Source organism: Oratosquilla oratoria, chromosome 7 (genome assembly GCF_046742065.1).
Source record: "Oratosquilla oratoria isolate Oo_2021 chromosome 7, ASM4674206v1, whole genome shotgun sequence".
In the NCBI taxonomy this organism is placed as follows: domain Eukaryota; kingdom Metazoa; phylum Arthropoda; class Malacostraca; order Stomatopoda; family Squillidae; genus Oratosquilla; species Oratosquilla oratoria.
This window is the reverse complement of record NC_134783.1, coordinates 84,397,420-84,418,746: the sequence shown is the minus strand read 5'-3', so window position 1 is coordinate 84,418,746 and position 21,327 is coordinate 84,397,420. Positions and strand designations below refer to the sequence as shown.

The 21,327-nt window shown below is 37.5% G+C and overlaps 1 protein-coding gene across 20 annotated transcripts in view; it reads left to right on the top strand.

Annotated features, from left to right (window-relative positions):
* LOC143027245 (calpain-A-like) overlaps positions 1-21,327 on the top strand; it is a 111,160-nt gene that overhangs the window by 46,467 nt on the left and 43,366 nt on the right. For all 20 annotated transcript variants that reach the window (XM_076188513.1, XM_076188518.1, XM_076188519.1 and 17 more), the window contains 6 exons: positions 4,011-4,178; positions 4,456-4,525; positions 12,032-12,149; positions 14,720-14,854; positions 15,883-16,051; positions 17,686-17,805. In XM_076188513.1, the coding sequence (XP_076044628.1) occupies positions 4,011-4,178; positions 4,456-4,525; positions 12,032-12,149; positions 14,720-14,854; positions 15,883-16,051; positions 17,686-17,805 (780 nt within the window). The remainder of the gene's footprint in view (positions 1-4,010; positions 4,179-4,455; positions 4,526-12,031; positions 12,150-14,719; positions 14,855-15,882; positions 16,052-17,685; positions 17,806-21,327) is intronic.

Here is a 21,327-nt window from a genome sequence, read left to right as displayed (position 1 = left end):
TAGAAGTAGTTCAAGAAGATGAACAAGAAATGGGGAAATAGATTAAAGAAATATATAGGTTAGGGAAATACAGTATAGATAAGACCAGACCAATTAAATTTAAATTCAGGTCACAAACAACAGCAGAGAATATCTTATCAAAAACAGGGAAACTAGCAAAAAGTGATCTATATAAACAGGTATGGATAAAAAGAGATGAATAAAGAGGAAAGAGAGGAAGAGAAAACAAAAAGAATAGAAGCTAAGGAAAAAAACGAGAACAGAACAGAGTCAGACAAAGAGAAATTCTATTGGAGAGTAGTGGATATGAAAGTGAGGAAATGGTTCATAGCAGAGAAAAACGGAAGGGAAACAGAAAACAGGATGGAGGTAACAGAAAATTAAAAGTGTCTTACACAAATATAGATGGCTTAATAACAGGCTTGAATGAACTGAATGATTACCTGAAGGAAAAAGAACCGGACATAATGGGAATTGTAGAGACAAAATTGAAAGGTCCATTACCACCCAACAGTGTAGGACATAGTGCATATAATTATTGGATTAGAAACAGAGAAGTAAAACAAGGGGGTGGAGTTATGTTCCTGACGAAGAAGGATATAAATGTGAGGAATGTCACATATGGAAAGAATAGAGATGGTTATGATGGCAGGGGAGGACAGGTAATGGAAGATGGAGGAAGAATAGTTATAATGGGTGACTTTAATTGTAAAGAAATCTGCTGGGAAGAGATGACAGTAAAGGGTGGTGACGACCTATGGGGATATGTACTACTTGATATGATTATAGAACATACAATGACACAATGGATACAAGAGAATACTAGGTATAGAAATAAGGAAGAACCATCGAGACTGGACCTAATAATCACATCAGAACCTGAAATAGTGGATAAGATTGAATATAAGACACCAATAAATAAAAGTGACCACATATTGGTTGAACTGGAACTAAATGAGGAAAAATACATGGAAAAAACGAACAATATGGAAATGGAAGATTGATGTATGAAAAAAAAATTGATATAATAAGATTTTTTTTTTTTTTTTTTTCTTTTTTCTTTTTTCAAAAAGCAGACTGGGAAAGGGTACACAAAGAGGAATCAACAGTAGAAGAGAAATGGAATATTTTGACAAATTTATGAAGGAGTGGAAAAGTATGTTCCAAGACAAAAACAAGAAAAAGGATGTGTAAAGTGTTGGTACAACAAAAGATGTAGGGAGTTGAAAGACAAAAGGGATAAAGCTTGGATAAAATGGAAGAAATGCAAAAGACCTAAAATTGATAATATATACTAGTTATAGAAATGAATATGTACAAGTGTGCAGAGAAGAAAAGAGAAAATACAAAAAAGATGTCATAGAAAAATATAAAGATCAACCAAAACTATTTTATAGATTTATAAACAACGAACTGAAAAACAAACAAGAATTAGTGAAACTACGACAAGAAGGAGTTGAATACACAGAGGAAATAGACATGGCAGAAATTATGAACAAGTATTTTTAAATCCGGGTTTACGAGGGAGAACATACAACTTAGAAATGTCGAGTGGGAGGAGAAAGCCCCCCCTATGAAAGAGATAGAAGTAGCAAGGAAGGAAATAATTAATCACTTGAGTAATCTTGATGTCAGAAAATCGCATGAACCAGATGAAATGGCATATTGCATTTTGAGAGAATGCAGGAATGAACTAACAGACAAAATACATACTATCATAAGCAGCTCATTGAAAGAAGGAAAAGTTCCAGAAGATTGGTAAAGAGCAAATATAGTACCAATATATAAAGGGGGAAACAAGGAAGACCCTACTAACTATAGGCCGATCTCTCTTACAAGTACGATAGCTAAAATTTGTGAAGGAATGATCAAAATTAGATGGGTAAGGCATTTGAAAAAAAAAAACGTACTAAATCCAAGACAAGGGTGATCATGCTTCACAAACTTAGTGTGTTTCTATTCAAGGCTAATATATGTAATACAAGAAAGAGATGGATGGGCTAATTGTGCATTTCTAGACCTCAAAAAGCTTTTGATAAGGTGTCACATATAAGAAATTGCTAAAGAAATTAGAAACTGCAGGAGGAATACAGGCCAAACTGCTGAAGTGGATGGAAGACTTTTTGCATGAAAGAAAAATGAGATTGGTGACAAACATTCTAATTGGGAAGAAGTGATTAGTGGAGTTCCACAAGGAACATTTTTAGCCCCAATAATGTTTGCTATATATATTGATATGGATAAAGGAATTGAAAGAGCTTCTTTGCGGACAATGTTGAAAAAGTGAACACTAGAAGATTGTGAGTCGCTGCAGAGTGATCTCAATAGAATATGGGAATGGAGTAGGAAGTGGGAGATGGAATTCAATATCAAGAAGTGTAGTACAATGGGATTTGGAAGAGGCAAAAAAAAAAAAAAAAGAATAGTGGGATCATATAAATTGGGAGAGGAAGAAATTAAAAAAGTTGAAAATGAGAAGGACCTGGGAGTCATTATTATGAATAATATGTCCCCTGAGAAACATATAAAAAAAAAATGGAGAAACTTATAATTTAATAAGGACAATCAAAGTGGCATTTACATACCTGGACGAAGAAATGGTGAAGAAAACACTAGTCACTTTGATAAGACCAAGATCGGAGTATGGAGCGACGACGTGGTCACCAAGTACAGAAAAAAAAATGTACAACAAAAATTGAAAGAATACAAAGAGCAATTACGAAATTGGCACCAACACTCTCAGAACTATCATATGAGGAGAGACGCAAAACTTGAGCTACAGACATTAGAGCAAAGGAGAGAGGAGACTTGATAACTATTTATACAATCACGAAAGGCATAGAAACTATTGATAGAGAGGATCTAATAAAATGGGATAGTAGAGATACAAGAGGACACGGAAAGAAAATCAAGAAAGGTATAGAAGAGACCTGAAAAAAGAGCTTTCCCCACAGGGTAATAGACGTTTGAAACAAGTTAGATGAAAATGTGGTGTGTGCAAAAACGATACACGAATTTAGAAATAGTCTAGATAAAACGAGATATGAAGACGGGACAGCACGAGCATAGTTCCCCTTCCCGTAAAATACAACTAAGTAAATACAACTAGGTAAATACTCTCGGTGGCGCGGTTGATAGTCCCCTGCTGTCACTACGGCGGTCCGGGTTCGAATCCTGCTCAGGGCTGAATAATTTCAGTATCGCTGTGCTTTGAGTCGTTACTCCAACTCTCGTAGGCGGGGAGTTGGGTGTGTGTGTGCGTGTAAGACCACAGCATTTCCCATAGATCGGTCATATGTGCTGAGCTCTCTTCCGGAAGGAAAATAGCTGTCAATCACGAGTCCAACACGTGGTCCAATACCATGGTGAATCACACACTTTTGATCTAGGTCACAACATTATCCATAGAGTCGTATGAGTTCTGTGCTTTCACACGGGGGGGGGGGTAATAACTATCGATCACGAGTCCAGCACGTGATCCAAAACCATGGTGGTGAATCATGCACCTGCACGAACGCACTCCTATACTATAGGCGTTATCACATTGGGCTATTTTCCCTCCAACCTCCGAATAATCGACGGTATCGCCCACATCCATCATTTTTTCCGCCGTAAAATCACAGTGGAAAACTATTTCTTCTCAACAAAAATGCTTAAAATGTCATTTGATATGCTGGAGGAAATTTATTGTCCTCCAACATATCAGAATCCTTTCCGAGAGCTGCGGGCTGCAAATCTGCTCCAACAGTCGGAGAAATAGACCAGTGTGATAACATTTCAACACGTACCTGCACCCATGCACGATTTACACACACACACACATACGCACACTTGCATAGAATTGTGAAAGTGTATATGTGTGTGTAATTGTTGATCAATTAGCCATGTAAGCACACATTTATACAGTTGCATATATGCGTCGAATATGCATATTTCTGGTATCACATGCGCATCAACAATATTAGTGTTAGTGTGCTTTCATTAAAACGCGTTTACACATTTTTTTGCAGTATCAGACCAAGCGTATCAAGCCATCGGCAGCCAAAGGGTTTCAGCAACTGCGACTGGAGTGCCTGAAGAATGGCACCTTGTACGAGGACCCCGACTTTCCTGCCGAGAGCCATTCCATTAATTTCAATGGCATTACCAGAAGGAATTATGTCTGGAAAAGGCCCCACGTAAGCCTTGTATTTCATTAATGTTGTAGCTGAAAAAATTACTTATAAGTAAAAATCTCTTGATAGATTTTTTTTTTTAATATAAAATTGGGTATCTCATTACCTTTGATATTATTTATTTTAGTTATTCTAATGTTGGTGTGTAATTTAAGTATTTTTGTGTTTAGTCAATATCCCGTATCTTCCCTATTTCAAGTAAAGTAATATCCACTAATCGGTAACGAAGTGGAAAATTATTTTGTGATATCTTGTCTATTGTTTTTTCTTCGGCGTTTAGGAAATTGCCAAGAACCCAGCTCTGTTCGTCGAGGGAGCATCACGGTTCGACATCCAGCAGGGTGAACTTGGTGAGTAGCTACATGTATGATAAATAAAGGAATGGAGACTTATATTTCGTGTAATAAGCTAAATAAAATAATTAGGTGTTCCCACGCGAAAGTGATATAGCAATACTTAGGCTGGATATTGAAGACATGAATATCATTAATATTAATGATGCATTATTGTACATAAACTTAGCTGCGGAAGTCGAGGTTGATGAAATACCCCGTTTTCTGCTATATTTCGAGAAGGGTACCCATTCTGTATTGCATTTTTTTTTTTTTTTTTTTTGGGGTGGGGGTATTAGTAGCCCCTACGGGCTTTATGTGAGACCGCCCAGGAGGGTTTATTGCACCCTGGCTACCCACTGCCTGACGGTTTATTTCACCTTTACTACATGAACAAATAGGGTTTATTTTACCCTTGCTAAATGAAAGAAAGAGGGTGTGTTGTACCCTTGCTACGGAGATTTGTACAAGAATCATGTTATTTACTAGAGATAAGGAGAGGAGAGAACTTATTACTAATACATAATAGTGACATCGTATGATTAGTGGGTTTATAACTATAAGAGACCTTAATGCTAACAGACAGTGAAAAGAATGGGTAGGACATTAGGAATAATCAGATCAAATGCATAACAGTATTTACAAAATGTATAATGATAGACAGGGGACTTAAACTCCACGATCTTGCGCTACTCATACTGGCTTTGCAGTTGGAAGAGAAGGCTCACAGCCTCACAATACCTTCGGGAGATGTCGGAGTCCATCTCATCAGAAAGGCAGTCTCGGGACAGACGCAGAGGTATTGGCGTAGACAGGCGGCGTTAGGAGCACGTAAGTGGTGACAAGTGCGATCAACACCACCGTTGTCACGACTGAGTTGCCACAGGCAGTGATCCTCCAGGCTCAGCCTGAAGAGCAGTGTCTCGAGTCTTCTCGGAGTGGAGGGAGGGAGGACAGGGGGTTAGTACTGAGTGACTTCCTTGTACCATCTGACCCTCTCAGACACCTCTGCCTCCAGTCTGTGCCGGAGAATCCATTACGTATACTGTACACATGAGACCGGGTCCGAGAGCGCATTTGGAACCTGCTAAGAGGAACTATGACATCTATCATGGATCTCCTGCTGGCCGCCACCCCCTCAGCATCAACCAGTTCGTTCCACTGGACGCCCACGTGGCTGTGCACCCGGTGGAAAGTGACCCGTCTACCGAGCAGTTGAAGTTTCTGGAGGAGCGCGAAGATCGTGGAGATAAGGCGCACATTGTCGGTGGCACTTCGTGCTGGAGACTGAATAATAACCTCATGGAGTCGGGGTAGATCACCACAGAACCAATATGCGTGATCAGGGCATGCTCAAGAGCCCCTTGGACCGCAATTGCTTCCGCCTGGAGAGTGGACGCGGAGTCACTGACTCTTCGTCCGTAGGCTAACCCATCGGTCACGAAGGCAGCCCCAGCCATGCGCGTTTTGGAGGGTTCGAAGTAACCATCCGTGTAATGAACCACGCCCCCTTGCCACGTAAGGGCTCGGATGTCTGCTTCGGCCCGCGCACGCGCAGCACGTACTTTTCCTTCCCGGAAGAGTTGTGTACGCGAACGTTGCAGGAGGCGGCTTCCGGAGTACCGCAGGCATGCTGTGAATTAGAGAATTGATGACCCATTTTTTTTTTATTATTATTATACTGGCTACAAAATGAAGTGATATTCTGCAGAGTGCGTTACATTAAGAAATCAAATTTTCGCATATAACAAAAGGATTTTTTTTCTTGACAATGGGTGATTTATCTGTAAACATAGAGAAAGATTCAGGTCATGGGGAAGGGAAGTGTGATGCGGTCTTAGTATTTCCAAAGTCCAAATAACATCAAATTAGTTTATTATAGATAGAAACGTGAGATGTGGTATTATATGATAAAAAATAAGACAACATTAAGAACCTAATCATCATCCACTTGAACACAACGGCCGTGCTACATCTCGATTTTAGCTCAGTACTATGACTTAAAGGCATGTTTGCATCTTGCATGTATATAACGTCATATCTCATGACCTTCGTCTTTTCCTGTTTGGGTTTCTTCATAACATTCCGCATGGCACCACCGTATCCCTAACGTTCAACTCCAATAGTGATCCGCAGTTTTCTAAAGGCAGAGACAAGCATTGCTGTGACTTCACATGTTATTGCGCGGAAAAAAAACTTATGGACAAAATAATCTGTTCGCATTAGTACACTATTAATTTCCTTTTGAAAAATAGCCAAATTTATCGGCAATTTTAATAGGCTGCGACTTAATTTAATTTTTCAAAAAGCCATCCACTGAACACTGCTGCTATGGATTATGTCATAGTGACTCGCATTATATATGAGAATAAATCGCAAGACTAGAAGAGAAGCTCGATAAGATGATCGAGCACTGGGAACTTAGGTTCGGTCACGTTAACAACATTGTGCAGAGGGTTGAAAAATTGGAAGAACTAGAGAAGGCGAACAAAATCTTAACTAAGGAAATTGAAGAATTAAAAAAACAGTTAAAAGAAGTAAAAGAGGAGAATAAAGTCTTAAAGGAGAATAATAAGGACAACAAGGAGGGTTGGAAAAAAAATTCAAGAAAACAGTAAAGTTGCATTTACTGACATAATCAAACAGCAAATGAAAGAACAAACTGAAGACTCAGTTATTAAAGTGATGAGACAGAAGGAGAATATAGTAAGAGACTTAGCAGATAGAAAGAAATGTGTAATTATATTAGGAATGGAAGAGAAACATAACCCAGAGAGAACCACAAGAACCAAAGAGGAAAATGAAAAAGTAAGAAATTTACTAGAATTAGTTCAGGAAGATGAGCCAGAAATGATGAAACAAATCGAAGAGAAATTCAGGCTTGGGAAATATAGTACAGACAAGACCAGACCAATTAAGATTAAATTCAGGTCACAAATGACGGCAGAGAATATCTTATCCAAAACAGGGAAACTAGCAACAAGTGAACAATATAAAAAGGTATGGATAAAAAGGGAAATGAATAAAGAGGAAAGAGAGGAGGAAATAAGGAATAGACATGAAGCTAAGAAAAAAAACGAGACCAGAACGGAGACAGAAAAACAAGAATTCTACTGGAGAGTAGTGAATATGAAATTGAAGAAATGGAACATAAAAGAGAGAAACACAAAAGAAACAGAGAATACAATGGAAATAACAGAAAGTTAAGAGTATCCTACACAAATATAGATGGATTAATAACAGGACTGAATGAACTGAACAAATATCTGAAAGAAAAAGATCCGGACATAATGGGAATTGTTGAGACAAAATTAAAAGGCCCACTACCACCCAACAGCATAGGACACAATGCATATAATTATTGGATTAGAAACAGAAAGATAAAACAAGGGGGTGGAGTTATGTTCCTGACTAAGAAGGATATAAACGTGAAGAGAGTCACATATGGGAAGAATAGAGTAGAGATGATTATGATAGAAGTAGAAGATAGAGGTAAGAAGAGCAGAAAGTTTGTAATAAACTACGTGCCCCCAAAAACAGCCTCATGGGAAGAGAATGAACATAAAAGCATGTTAGAAGACACAAGAGTAACACTAAACGAGATAATGGAAGATGGAGGAAGAATAGTTATGATGGACGACTATAATTGCAAAGAAATATGCTGGGAAGAGATGACCGTAAAGGGTGGAGAAGACTCATGGGGAAGTGTTCTACTTGAGATGATTATTGACCACACAATGACACAATGGATCCAAGAGAACACTAGGTATAGAAATGAAGAAGAACCATCGAGACTAGACCTAATAATCACATCAGAACCTAAAATAGTGGAAAAGATAGAATACCAGGCACCAATAAGCAAAAGTGACCACATATTGATAGAACTAGAACTAAATGAGAAAAAATACATGAAAAGAAATGAACAATATAGAAAAGGAAGATTGATGTATGAAAAAACAAATTTTGATAAAATAAGAGAATTCTTCCAAAATGAAAACTGGGAAAGAATACACAAAGAAGATACAACAGTAGAAGAGAAATGGAATATTTTGACAAAAATCTATAAAAAAGGAGTAGAAAAGTATGTCCCAAGACAAAAACAAGAAAAAGAATATGTAAAATGCTGGTACAACAAAAGTTGTAGGGAGATGAAAGACAAAAGAGACAAAGCTTGGACCAAATGGAAGAAAAACAAAAGACCAGAAAAATGGAAAATATATACTTGTTATAGAAATGAATATGTACAAGCATGCAGAGAGGAAAAGAGAAAATATGAAAAAGATGTCATAGAAAAATGTAAAGATCAACCAAAACTATTCTACAGATTTGTAAACAACAAACTGAAAAACAAACAAGATTTGGAGAAATTAAGACAAGGAGTTGAATACACAGAGGAAATTGAAATGGCGGAAAGTATGAACAAACATTTTAAATCAGTGTTTACATGGGAGAACATACAACCTGAAGAGATCGAATGGAAAGAGAAAGTCCCCCCTATGAAAGAAATAGAAGTAACAAAGAATGAAATATTGAACCACTTGAGTAATCTTGATGTCAGAAAATCACATGGACCAGATGAAATAGCAAACTGGATTTTGAAAGAATGCAGGAATGAACTGGCAGACATAATACATAGCATAATAAACAGTTCCTTGAAAGAAGGTAAAGTTCCAGAAGATTGGAAAAAAGCAAATATAGTACCTATATATAAAGGAGGAAATAAAGAAGACCCTAACAACTATAGGCCAGTCTCTCTAACAAGTACAATAGCAAAAATTTGTGAAAGAATTGTCAAAAGTAGATGGGTAAAATATTTAGAAAAAAACAACGTGCTCAATCCAAGGCAATTTGGATTCAGACAAGGACGATCATGCGTCACCAATTTAATATGTTTCTATTCAAGACTAATAGATATAATACAAGAAAGAGATGGATGGGCTGATTGTGCATTTCTAGACCTAAAAAACTCTTAAAATCTTTTGACAAAGTACCACATAAGAAGTTGCTTAAGAAATTAGAAACTGAAGGAGGAATACAGGGCAAACTGCTAAATTGGATGGAAGACTTTTTGCAAGAAAGAAAAATGAGAGTAGTGATAAGAGATCAACACTCAAAAGCTGCAGCCACCACAAACACATCACACCCGCTACACTACATAGCAGAACACCCACACACACCAAGAAACATTAAAACTACACCCAAAGACCTTTATTACACACAGATACTCTCTTCTCTTCCTCCACAACCACCAAATACCAGCCTCCAGAAACATATTCATAATCATATCACTCACCGCTCCATTAACACACTGAAAGACAACACACTGCTGCATGCCAGACCCCCTGATATCCACCCTTCTGAATCCTCTCTCCCACGAAAGGACAGAGTCCACTTGGCCAGACTGCGATGCGGTCACCACCCAGCACTTCTAAGCTACCAGAAGAGGCTGGACGACCGTGTTGTGAACAGCTGCCCAGGATGTAACACTTCACCCCATACCATACAACACATAATGGAAGACTGCATTATACACAATCATGCACGCAAACAACACAACATACACTCTATAAAGGATTTGTGGGAAAACCCAGTTTCGGCTGTGGCCTTCCTTGGGGAGACGGGACTGCTCGGACAGACAGTCTAGGGAACGACAACAACAACAACAACAACACTCAAAATGGGATGAAGTAATAAGCGGTGTTCCACAAGGAACAGTTCTGGCCCCAATAATGTTTGCTATATATATTAATGATATGGATGAAGGAATTGAAAGCTATATGAGCTTTTTTGCAGATGATACAAAACTATTGAAAAAAGTGAACACGGAAGAAGATTGTGAATCACTACAAAGAGATCTAAATAAAGTACAGGAATGGAGTAGGAAGTGGGAGATGGAGTTCAATACAAAAAAGTGTAGTATAATGGAATTTGGAAAAAGTAAAAACAGAATAACAGGATCATATAAATTGGGAGAAGAAGGAATAAAAAAAGTAGAAAATGAAAAGGACCTGGGAGTCATTGTTATGAATAATATGTCACCTGAAAAACATATAAATAAGATTTTTGGAGAAACCTATAATTTAATAAGAACAATCAAAGTGGCATTTACATACCTGGATGAAGAAATGGTGAAGAAAATTCTAATCACTCTGATAAGACCAAGATTGGAATATGCAGCAACGATATGGTCACCAAGTGCAAAAAAATGCATTAAAAAACTTGAAAGATTACAAAGAGCAATTACAAAATTGGCACCAACACTCTCAAAACTATCATATGAAGAGAGACTAGCAAAACTTGAACTACAGACACTAGAGCAAAGAAGAGAGAGAGGAGATTTGATAGCTATTTACAGAATCATGAAAGGCATAGAAATTACTGATAGAGAGAATCTGATAAAATGGGATGACAGAAATACAAGAGGACATGGAAAGAAAATAAAAAAAAGACAGCTATAGAAGAGATGTGAAAAAGAACAGCTTTCCTCACAGAGTAATAGACAGTTGGAACAAGTTAGATGAGAAAGTGGTGTGTGCAAAAACAATACATGAATTTAAAAATAGTTTAGATAAAATGAGATACGAAAACGGGACACCACGAGCATAGCTCCCCTTCCCGTAAAATACAACTAGGTAAAATACATATATATATATATATATATATGCATACGTATATATATATATATATATATATATATATTTTTTTTTTTTTTTTTTTTTTTTTTGCGGGGTCTGCGATGGAGCTTAACTTAACCTAAAAACTTTTGCAAAAGTGTTGCCAGTGCTGAGAGCAGGAAAAGCATAAGAATCTGTTGTCTGCTGGTGCTTATGATTTTTCATATTGGCCTATCTATTAAGGAATGATCTGTAAATATAAAGTTGTTTGCTAGTAGCCCACATGCATTTTTTTATCCATATATTTGCATAGCTCCTATTATTCTGAGTACTTTGAATCCCACAAATAAGTATCACAAATTAATAACGTCATTAGCAAGTTTTAAAAAGTTATTGTATTTTTTATGGGGGCTGCAATGGAAAATAGCACAACCACATTAAACTCATTTTTAATGTCACAATTTAGAGTAACTCTTTCCTTATATCATCAAGGCTTGCACTTATGTCCCTTGCTCTTGATGTTCAATAAGGATGCTGCTTCAGACTATAAAATGTTTGGTGTGGCTTCTCATCCAATCAATGGGGCTAGCAGAAGTGGCCATGATGGAGAACAGACCTTTCCACCTTGTTTTGGCCTTGTTTCAACATCTTAGTCCTTGACACTCCAACCAGCACTTCAGTTGAATGTTGGAATAACTAAATATGTTAAATGTCTATCATGGCTCCAGGGACATCATCCTCTAACAATAAAACCTTTGGAAATGGGCCGCATGTGGACATCATTTACTCTTTTGAATGCATTGAGATTGTCCACAACTTGGTAGTTTACCCAACTGCCAATAGAGTGTGGTAACTGTGACATCAACATTGCGATTTGCTATTGTCATTGACTTATTGTTTATCTATGCAGGTGACTGTTGGCTTTTGGCAGCAGTGTCCAACCTGACCCTAACCCCAAAGCTGTTCCATTATGTGGTGCCTCGAGACCAAGGATTTCAGAGTATGTACGCCGGAATCTTCCACTTCAGGTGAATGAAAAACTTTTATTCTTGATTTCTTTTGATTCACAGGGGAACAATTTCTGGTGACTTAGATTTATCTGCAATTTTTTTTATTTATTTTTTCATATTAATTTCAAATATATAATCCATTTTGACTTATATGCCATAGTTATTCTGTAATTTCTATTTTCTTGTTTTCCCAAAAAACTGCCCTCTGGATGGACAGAGAGGGTGTTTGTAGAAAGCAAATACTTCACAGTACATAATAGTAAGATAGTAATAAGTGATGTACAAAATATTGACATTATTGTTTCTTTTTTCAGGTCTTATGATAGTGATAACTATGTCAAGATAAAAATTGCATTAATGACCTAGACACCTTCTGCTACATATGTGGCTATTACATGCTAGTTTGTCAAAGGCACAATATATCAAACTTTGTGATCCGCACTTATCAGGCATATTTTGATGTTCCTCTTGGTGATCAAGATAAGAAGTAGACCCCACTTGCTGTTTACCATAGTTGTGTGGAATATCTTCATGAGTGGACAAAAGGAAAGAGAAATGGTCTTCCTTTTGGAATACCCATAGTCTGGTGAATACTAAAGGGATTGGCAAGATTAATTTGCACAAAATTGACTACCCCAACATTCTCTCAGTGATCTGGCCAGTACCTCATTCTGAGTCTCTTCCAGTTTCGATTTTCAGTGGATATGCTTTCTCTGAGGATGAAAATGATGTACCTGATATCATCCATGGAATGGATTCAGTCTGCAGATTCATCATCAGATGCTGAACAGTCATTAGCTCCTCATTGTTTCAATCAAGAGAATTTGAATGACTTTATGGATGATTTGACACTCTCCAAGAAAGCCACAGGACTTTTAGCCTCCAGGTAGAGTGAAAGACATATGCTTGACAGGTCAGTACAGGTATCATATTACCAAACAAGGGAGAGTACATTTGTTAAGTATTTCTCTGAGGACAAATAATTTGTATACTGCCACAATGTTCCTGGTCTGTTTACTGAGTTGGGACTTGGCACCTATAGTCCTGCTGATTGGAGACTGTTTTTGAATAGCTCAGAGCATAGCCTCAAGTGTGTCCTTTTGCATAATGGCACTAACTTTGGTGCAGTTCCTCTTGGTCACTCTGTCCATCTGTGAGAAACTCATGTCGACATAAGAATGGCCATGGATTTATTTAAGTACTATGAACACAATTGGATCATATGTGTAGACCTTAAGATGGTCAACTTCTTTCTTGACCAGCAGAAAGGATATACAAAGTTTACATGCTATATCTGTATGTGGGACAGTTGATCCTGTGACAAACACTGGACCCAAAAAGATTGACCAGTTTGGGAAACTTTGGAAGCAGGAATGCCAAACGTTGTTGATGAACCAATCATAAGTTGAGAGAAGATCGTTTTCCCTCCACTTCATCTCAAACTGGGGTTGATGAAGCAGTATGTCAAAGTATTGAGGACTGACAATGATTGTTTTCAGTACATAGTATTGGCATTTCCTGCTTTGTCATATGAAAAAATAAAAGCAGGAATACTTGATAGTCTCCAAATCTGAAGACTTCTGAGTGATTCTAGATTCATGAACACCGTAAATGAAAAAGAGAAGGCAGCCTGGCTCTCATTTTCTGCTGTTGTACGTAACTTCTTGGGAAACAAAAAACTGTATAACTATGTGGATCTGGTTACTAATAGCCTCTAGCATATTGTGATCTGGGATGTAACATGAGTGTGAAACTGCATTTCCTAAATGGTCACCTCGACTGATTCCCAGATAATCTGGGAGCCGTGAGTGATGAACAAGGGGCATGCTTCCATCAGGATTTGATGATGATGGAAGAGCACTACCAAGGTCTCTGGGATAGACATAAGATGGTGGACTATGGCTGGATAATTAGAATAGATAAGCCAGAGAAGACTTACAAGAGAAGGAGTTACAAACACAAATTTTTGCCTGATTGAAATCAAGAAAAAGTCCTCCAGCCTGATGTACAGTCATTAATAAATTAGTATCTATTTAATTACAGTATTTGTAATCCTAATGTGTAAATCAAGTTTCTTCTCATATGGAATGAAATGTTTGTGCAAAAAAATCTGCTTTACTATAGATAATGTAAAATGATGATTCAAAACTACTTCATGGTGATAGGTGTGATAAAATTAAAAATATTGTATAATATTAGTTAGTGATATTATGAAAAATATGTAGCATTTAGAGAGAGTCTGATTTCAGATTTGAATTCAGTATGCTCAAATTAAGTAAGAAAATGGCAATTCACCAAATACATTGTTCCCCAGTGAATTATGAATATTACTTATTTCAATTGGTGCATTATTTTTTCTGTCTTCTGAGGTTATACAACTGTATTACTAAAGAGAGAGAGAGAGGTTCTGCAGTATTTAATACCTGGAGAGCCAAGTTTATGATTATATATCCACTTTACTGTAAAAGTACAAATTACCTGGGGCACCAGAAACCCAAGGACTGGCTCTGACCCCAAATCTGTATTAATTTCTTCATAATTTTTTTTTATATATACTTGCATCATGTCATGATTTCTCTTCATTATAGATTCTGGCAATATGGCAAATGGGAGGAGGTGGTCATTGATGACCGCCTACCCACATACTACAACCAACTGGCATTCATGCACTCCAAGACCAAGAATGAATTCTGGTGTGCCCTCTTAGAGAAGGCTTATGCAAAGTAAGTCAATTTTCTGGTGGTTATCTACAACTGGTGATCTTATGAGATGAATGTCAGAGAATATCTCTCTACTGCTCAGCTTCAAAACTCATGAATGTCAGAGAACATCTCTCTAGTGCCCATCTTCAAAACTCATCACCTTCACCTTCATCTGGAGGTGTATTCCTGAGGATCTAATAGTCAGTCTGGACTGGACCCAAAATCTCTGAATTATCTACCTACTGTCTGTCTTCATAAGCAATCAGCCTTGCCTCCATCTGGAGATGCAGCTATGTGAGACTGACACTCAATCTCCAGATTAGGCCCAAGATCTCTGTCAACTTCATTGTATTTCCCCTTGTTACTAGACATAGAAACAGTCTCACATTAATATAATATAGACAACAGTCCGGTATTTCTTCCCATAGGAATCTATATATGGGATAATCTGGGGACTTGCCAGCCACTGTGGCAATGTGGATTTCCAGTCAATGAAAATCAAGGCTATAACTAATTATTTTTATTCTTCTCTTTCTCTGCATGAGGGGAAGAAGAGAGGGTCTTGCCAATTAAATGAAATGGCTTTGATGTGAATGTGCTGTGTCTTGCTACATTGCTTCTGTCTCAGGGCAGTGGGTAAGATGCAGGGATGACCCATCATCCAGGAGGAGCCAAGATAAGAGGGAGGGAGGGGTAGTGAATGGGAGTGGAGTATGTGGAGATGAAATGGATGGGAGTGGATTTATGCCTTTGACTTTGGCTACCTCCATTGTAAGGGGAAAAAGCTGTTGGTATATGTATGTATGTAATATAAAATTGCATTCTGTCACTACCATTCCACTTCCATCACGTGGATGAGAGTAAAATGGGTGGCAGTGAGTGCATGCCTTTGACTTGGCTACTTTGTAAAGGGAAAAAAGTCCTTGGTATATAGATAGATATTCTGTCACAACTTACCATACTGAAATACATATCAGTATGCACAGCCCATATCAACACTTTGACCACCACTAGTGCATTACTAACAACTCCCTCTATGACATTGTCAGGATGTATGGCGGCTATGAGGCGCTGCGAGGGGGCAACATCAGTGAGGCTATGGTTGACCTGACTGGAGGTGTTGTGGAGATGGTGGACATCCGACAACCACCTCCTCAGCTCTTTAGGATTCTACACAAGGCTTACCGACGAGGAGCCTTGGTTGGGTGTGCTATTGAGGTATGCCAAAGTGTGGAAGGGGTGTGTGAGACTGGAGTGGGATGTGGAAAACTCAATTTCTTTCATTCCAGGCTATTTAATTAATCTCCAGAGCATCCCTTGCAAAGAAAAGGGGTGGGGAAAGAGGGATGGGAGAACATATAAAGTTAAAGTTTATGTATATTTGTGGATAAACATATGCACATGCAATTGCACATCTACCTTATAGTTTTTACCTAGCCTAGTTTTAATGTACAGGAAAAGAGCTACACTTGTGGGTTCTTGTTTTTTGTATTATTATTGATCAAACTTTACTTTAATTTAATTTATTTTTGACTTGACTGTTTCTTCATCTAGACTATTCCACAAGCCAATGCTTCTCTATGGAAAACTGCATTTATTAAGATATCCTTCAAATAGTTTGCTTTTTTAATGTCTATCCATGGCCTTATGTTGTTCTTATGTGTCATTGTAAGATGAAGGAGATAAATTGAAAGGAATGGAAGACAGTAATTAGAGTTCCTGGGACAATATTTTGTTGAATATTGCAGTGGAAAACACCATGAGCCAATGGGTAAATGACATGACACAAGTGAGAAAAGAAAATAATTGAGGAAGATTGAACCTGCTGGTTATGAAGGAACCTGATATTATTGAATAATTGAACTACATGAGCCTTATGGGAAAGGGTGACCATATAAAGCTTGTGTTCTAATTGGAAGGTGATATAGAACTGAGAAATAATTCATACAGAGAAGGTTAATACAGCTTTGGGAAGAAAACTTTCTTCAATACCCAGAATTTTTTTAAAGAAGCAAATTTGAAGGAATTCATAAATATTAACAAAACTGAGAAGTGGAAAATATGAAAATCCTTCACAATTTGAGTGTGCCAAGGTTTACTGGAAAGAAAAATAATTGGAAAGACCAGTTTATTAGAAAATGTGTAACAGCCAAGAAACCCAAAGGTGTATGTGAAACATACAGACTATTGATGAACATGAAAATAGTTTTTCACTGCATGAGATAATCTACCCTAGATTGAAATATGCACTGGTAGTATGGTCTCACAAAGTGAAGGATAATAAAAACTGAGAGAATGCAGAGAGTAGTGACCAAATTATTTCCCAGCCTTGCAGATGAATTAAAAGCACAGGACCTGTCAGAGAAAGAAATAAATAAGAGAAAAAAGATTACTTAATAGTTCAGGTCAATTAAAGGAATACAAAAAATTATAGAGGTCTCTTGGTGTAGGACAGGAGTGAGTCACAAGGTCATAGAAATACATTGAAAAAGACTGCATCTGAAAATGTCAAAATGCTTAGTATTTAATGTAAATGCATGAAATTCTGTAATACTATAAATGATGTAGTCCAAGCTGAAACCATAAATGAATTGAAAACTAGGTATGATAGCTTCTTTCCTATATATTACAGTAGGATAAATGCAAATTAGTAAACATACATGCAGGATACGAGTAAACTTAGATTGGTACTATCACCCTTTTATGTCTCTACTTATATAATTCTTTATTTTTCAATAAAGAATGTGTATTTCCAGGTACATAGTAACAGTTACATATGAATATGAACTCACATATAATTGCATTGACTGTTATCATTTGACTGAAATAGATGTCTTTTGCTTTGTGTGTAGCCAGAAAATCCAAATGTGGCTGTGGAGGCCATTCTTTCCAATGGGTTGCTTCAGCGTCATGCTTACTCCATCACACGTGTCACTGAAGTGAGCACTGCCTCCACCCTTCCCCTAGTGAATGTGAGTACTTAAAATGAGGAATGTGGTAATTTGTGTCAACTCCTTTTGAAGAAGAGGTGCCCATGCCCTGTCAGAAAGGGAGTAAGGCTCACAAGAGGGTACTTGCACACTTACAAAGTAAAATCTTCTCTAACATAAAAATTGATTAAGTTTAACCCTTTTGCTTTGGTAGTACACTTTATGGGTTTTCTCCTGGTTCAGGAAAAGCAATTGTATAAAGCTGAAAGAGTCTGAGGTGGTCTCACTCATTCAAAACTCTTCTGGCTAAAATTCACCCCATCAGCTGCATAAAATTGCAAGTTCATAAGAGGAACTAAGCTATAGAATATTTCATCATAGCAAAAGAGTTAAATTCACCAAGAAATTTGTTACAGAGGAATTACTATTGTATATATAACTGCAAAAAAAAATGGGAGAAAGGTAAGATAGAGAAAATAAAAGATAGATGAGGATGTGGAACCTTAACTTCCTTAATCTTAAATATTTTTATGTGCTTTGTGTGAAGGTTTATGCATTCACTTGGTTGTAGTGCTTTAGAAAAATTTACATCCCTTCTGTCTGAGAATATATTATCCTGCAAATTAACTGCTTCAAATACCTGCCATATTCTGCATATTCTAATCTGGTGAAGATATTTTTTGCTCATACCACTGAAATTGGTTTGTAATTCACAGTTTTGATAGAATTATAGTTTTGTATTATTTCCTAATTTTTGTTTCATGTTAAAATGTGTGTTGTGCCAAGAATTTTACCCCAACAGCTGAAATGAACTTAAATCTAAACCTTGGGCCCTCAGCTGAATAAGATCACCCAAGAACATTTAAAATAAATACCAATGTTGCAAAATGTACCAATAGATTCATTGAATTGTCTCCAAGTTAAAATGAACAGATAATATTGTTTACCCTCTTAAGGTATACATCTCTCTGTACTGATGATGTTTTGTTTTTCTAGAATATTGCACCATTATCCTGTTTTCACAGTAGCAAACCATATATGTTTTGTACCAAATGTCAGAACATCTTATTCAGGTGATGGTTAGACCCAAATTTGAATGGGATCTTTATTGACCAAGTCTCCATTCAGGTTGGGATTCTACTTAATTAGCCCTGAAAAGAAGAAAATTGGCTGGCATTTACCACAACAGTTTATAGTGTGTCACCATATTGAAAATCTGAACAATATCATCTAATTCAGTGACTTAGAATAATTTTTTGAGTCCCTCACTATACAATAACAGCATATCAAGAACCTTTTGTAAGTCTGATATAAAATTACAGGAAAAATGTTGAACTTATATACAGTATATTAGATTGATGAACCAGAGTGTGTGGCATTTTCAACATACAGGAAGACTAAGATTCAAATCTTCAAGTTCTTTGTGATCCCATTTCGCTGTACAGGTGTGAGACATGGACATTGGATGCCGACTTGAGGAGGCATTTTGACGTCTTTGGTATCAAGTGCTTTTAGAGAATCATGGAATAACATTTGAAATGACTATGTATCAATCCAGAAACTGTTCCATTAGACTCAGTCTAAGTATGTTAGCAGCATAATTCATGAAACTCAGCTCCAGCTACATGGTCATGTAGTATGGTTCCTTGATATTGATCCCATTGACAGGGTGGTCTCCATAAGAGTCAACCCTCATTGGAAGAGACAAAGGGGACACCCACAGGACTTGCAGTGGGGCAAGTTGTCTAATCCTGCCAATAGCTGTTTAGGATGGGAAGGGTAGTTGTAGTGAGTTTGCTTAGAGATATCGTGGAGATTGTCACTTGTGTGCAAGTGAATGGGCACTGAGTGTATGCTCCCAGTTGATGATGATGACGACCTCAGTTGATGATGATGACCCCAGTTGATGATGATGATGGCCCCAGTTGATGATGATGACCCATTAGTGCTGAGAGATGTCCCTTTAAGCTGAATTAATTGTCTAACATTAGCCAGAACAAACCATCAAAATAAAACTCTTGGCTTTACTGGGTTAAAATGCTGAGATAATGAATACCCAGGATAGTCAGCTATTACCCCTCCTGATGACATGTTATACTTTGATCATATACTTTGACCTGTGAAATGAACTTGTTCAGCAGGGTTATATTAAGATGTTTTCTCTCTTCTGGCTCTTGATTTAGAGTTGATTATGTGTAGTGGGCTGTGGGTCACTTGTTTTTTTGTATTTACCTAGTTGTAGTGTACAGGAGGAGAGGAGCAACATTATGTGCATTTTTACATTTGGATGCACTTCAACTGGTGTAAATAGTGTAGTACTGTGTATTTTGAAATAGTAGTTATCAGATGCCCATATGTACATGTGCATGTATGATTGTCATAAACAGTCATGGGTGGACATACATGCATGTGTGTATTTACCTAGTTGTATTATACAGGAAGGGAGCTATGCTTGGAGTGACCCATCTTTGTATCTTTCAGCATCAAATTTGTTCTTAAATTCTTGATTAGTATCTGCACACACTGTTGCCTCATTCAATTTATTGTGTGTGTATTTACCTACTTGTATTTTAAGGAAAGGGGAGCTATGCTCGAGGTGTCCCGTCTCCATATTTCATTTTATCTAGACTGTTTTTCAATGTAATAGTACTGGGAGACCTTAATGCTAGGGTAGGAAATGGTCCAATTGATGGAGTGGTTGGGAAATGTGGAGTTCCAGGAAAGAATCATAGTGGAGAGTTGATGGTGGAAATGTGTCTAGAAAGAGAGTTGATGATAGCAAATACAGTGTTTCGGAAGAAGGTCAAGCATAACTACACATGGGAGAGGGTGGTGGATGGAAGGGTGGTAGATAGAGCGTTGATGGATTATGTAGTGGTAAATAGGACTATGATAGGAAGAGTTAAGGATGTACATGTGCTAAGGGGAAAGGGTGGGGGAATATCAGATCATTTTTTGGTGGAAGGTAAGCTGAGAGTGGAGGATAGATGGAGAAAGAGGAAAGGGACAAAAGGTAGGGAGGTGCTTAGAGTGAACTCTTTAAATGAAAAGGAAAAGGAGAAGGAGTACAAGAAGAAGCTGAAGGAGGAGTGGGAGGGAGTGAAGGATAGAGTAGAGCTAGGTGTGGAGGAGGAATGGGGATGGTTCAAGGAGGGAGTCACAAAGTGTGCAAGGATAGTGTGTGGAACAAGAAGGACAGGAGGAAATAGAAGGAAGGGTAGTGAATGGTGGGATGAGGAAACAAAGAAGGTTGTAGAAGAGAAGAAGCGAGCTTTCACAGATTGGTTACAAAATAGGACGAGGGAGTCATATGAGAGGTACAAAGAAAAGAAAAGAGAAGTAAAGCAAAAGGTAAAGGAGGCAAAGAGGAGAGCAGATGTGAAGTGGGGTAAGAGTATGACAGAAAATTTTGAAAGTAATAAAAAGATGTTTTGGAAAGAAATTAAGAGAGGAAGAGGAGGCGAATCAAGTAGAGAATAAAAGGTAAAAGGTGCAGATGGAGAGATGATAATGGAAGAGAAGGCAGTAAGGGGAAGATGGGCAGAATATTTTAGGGAGTTGCTA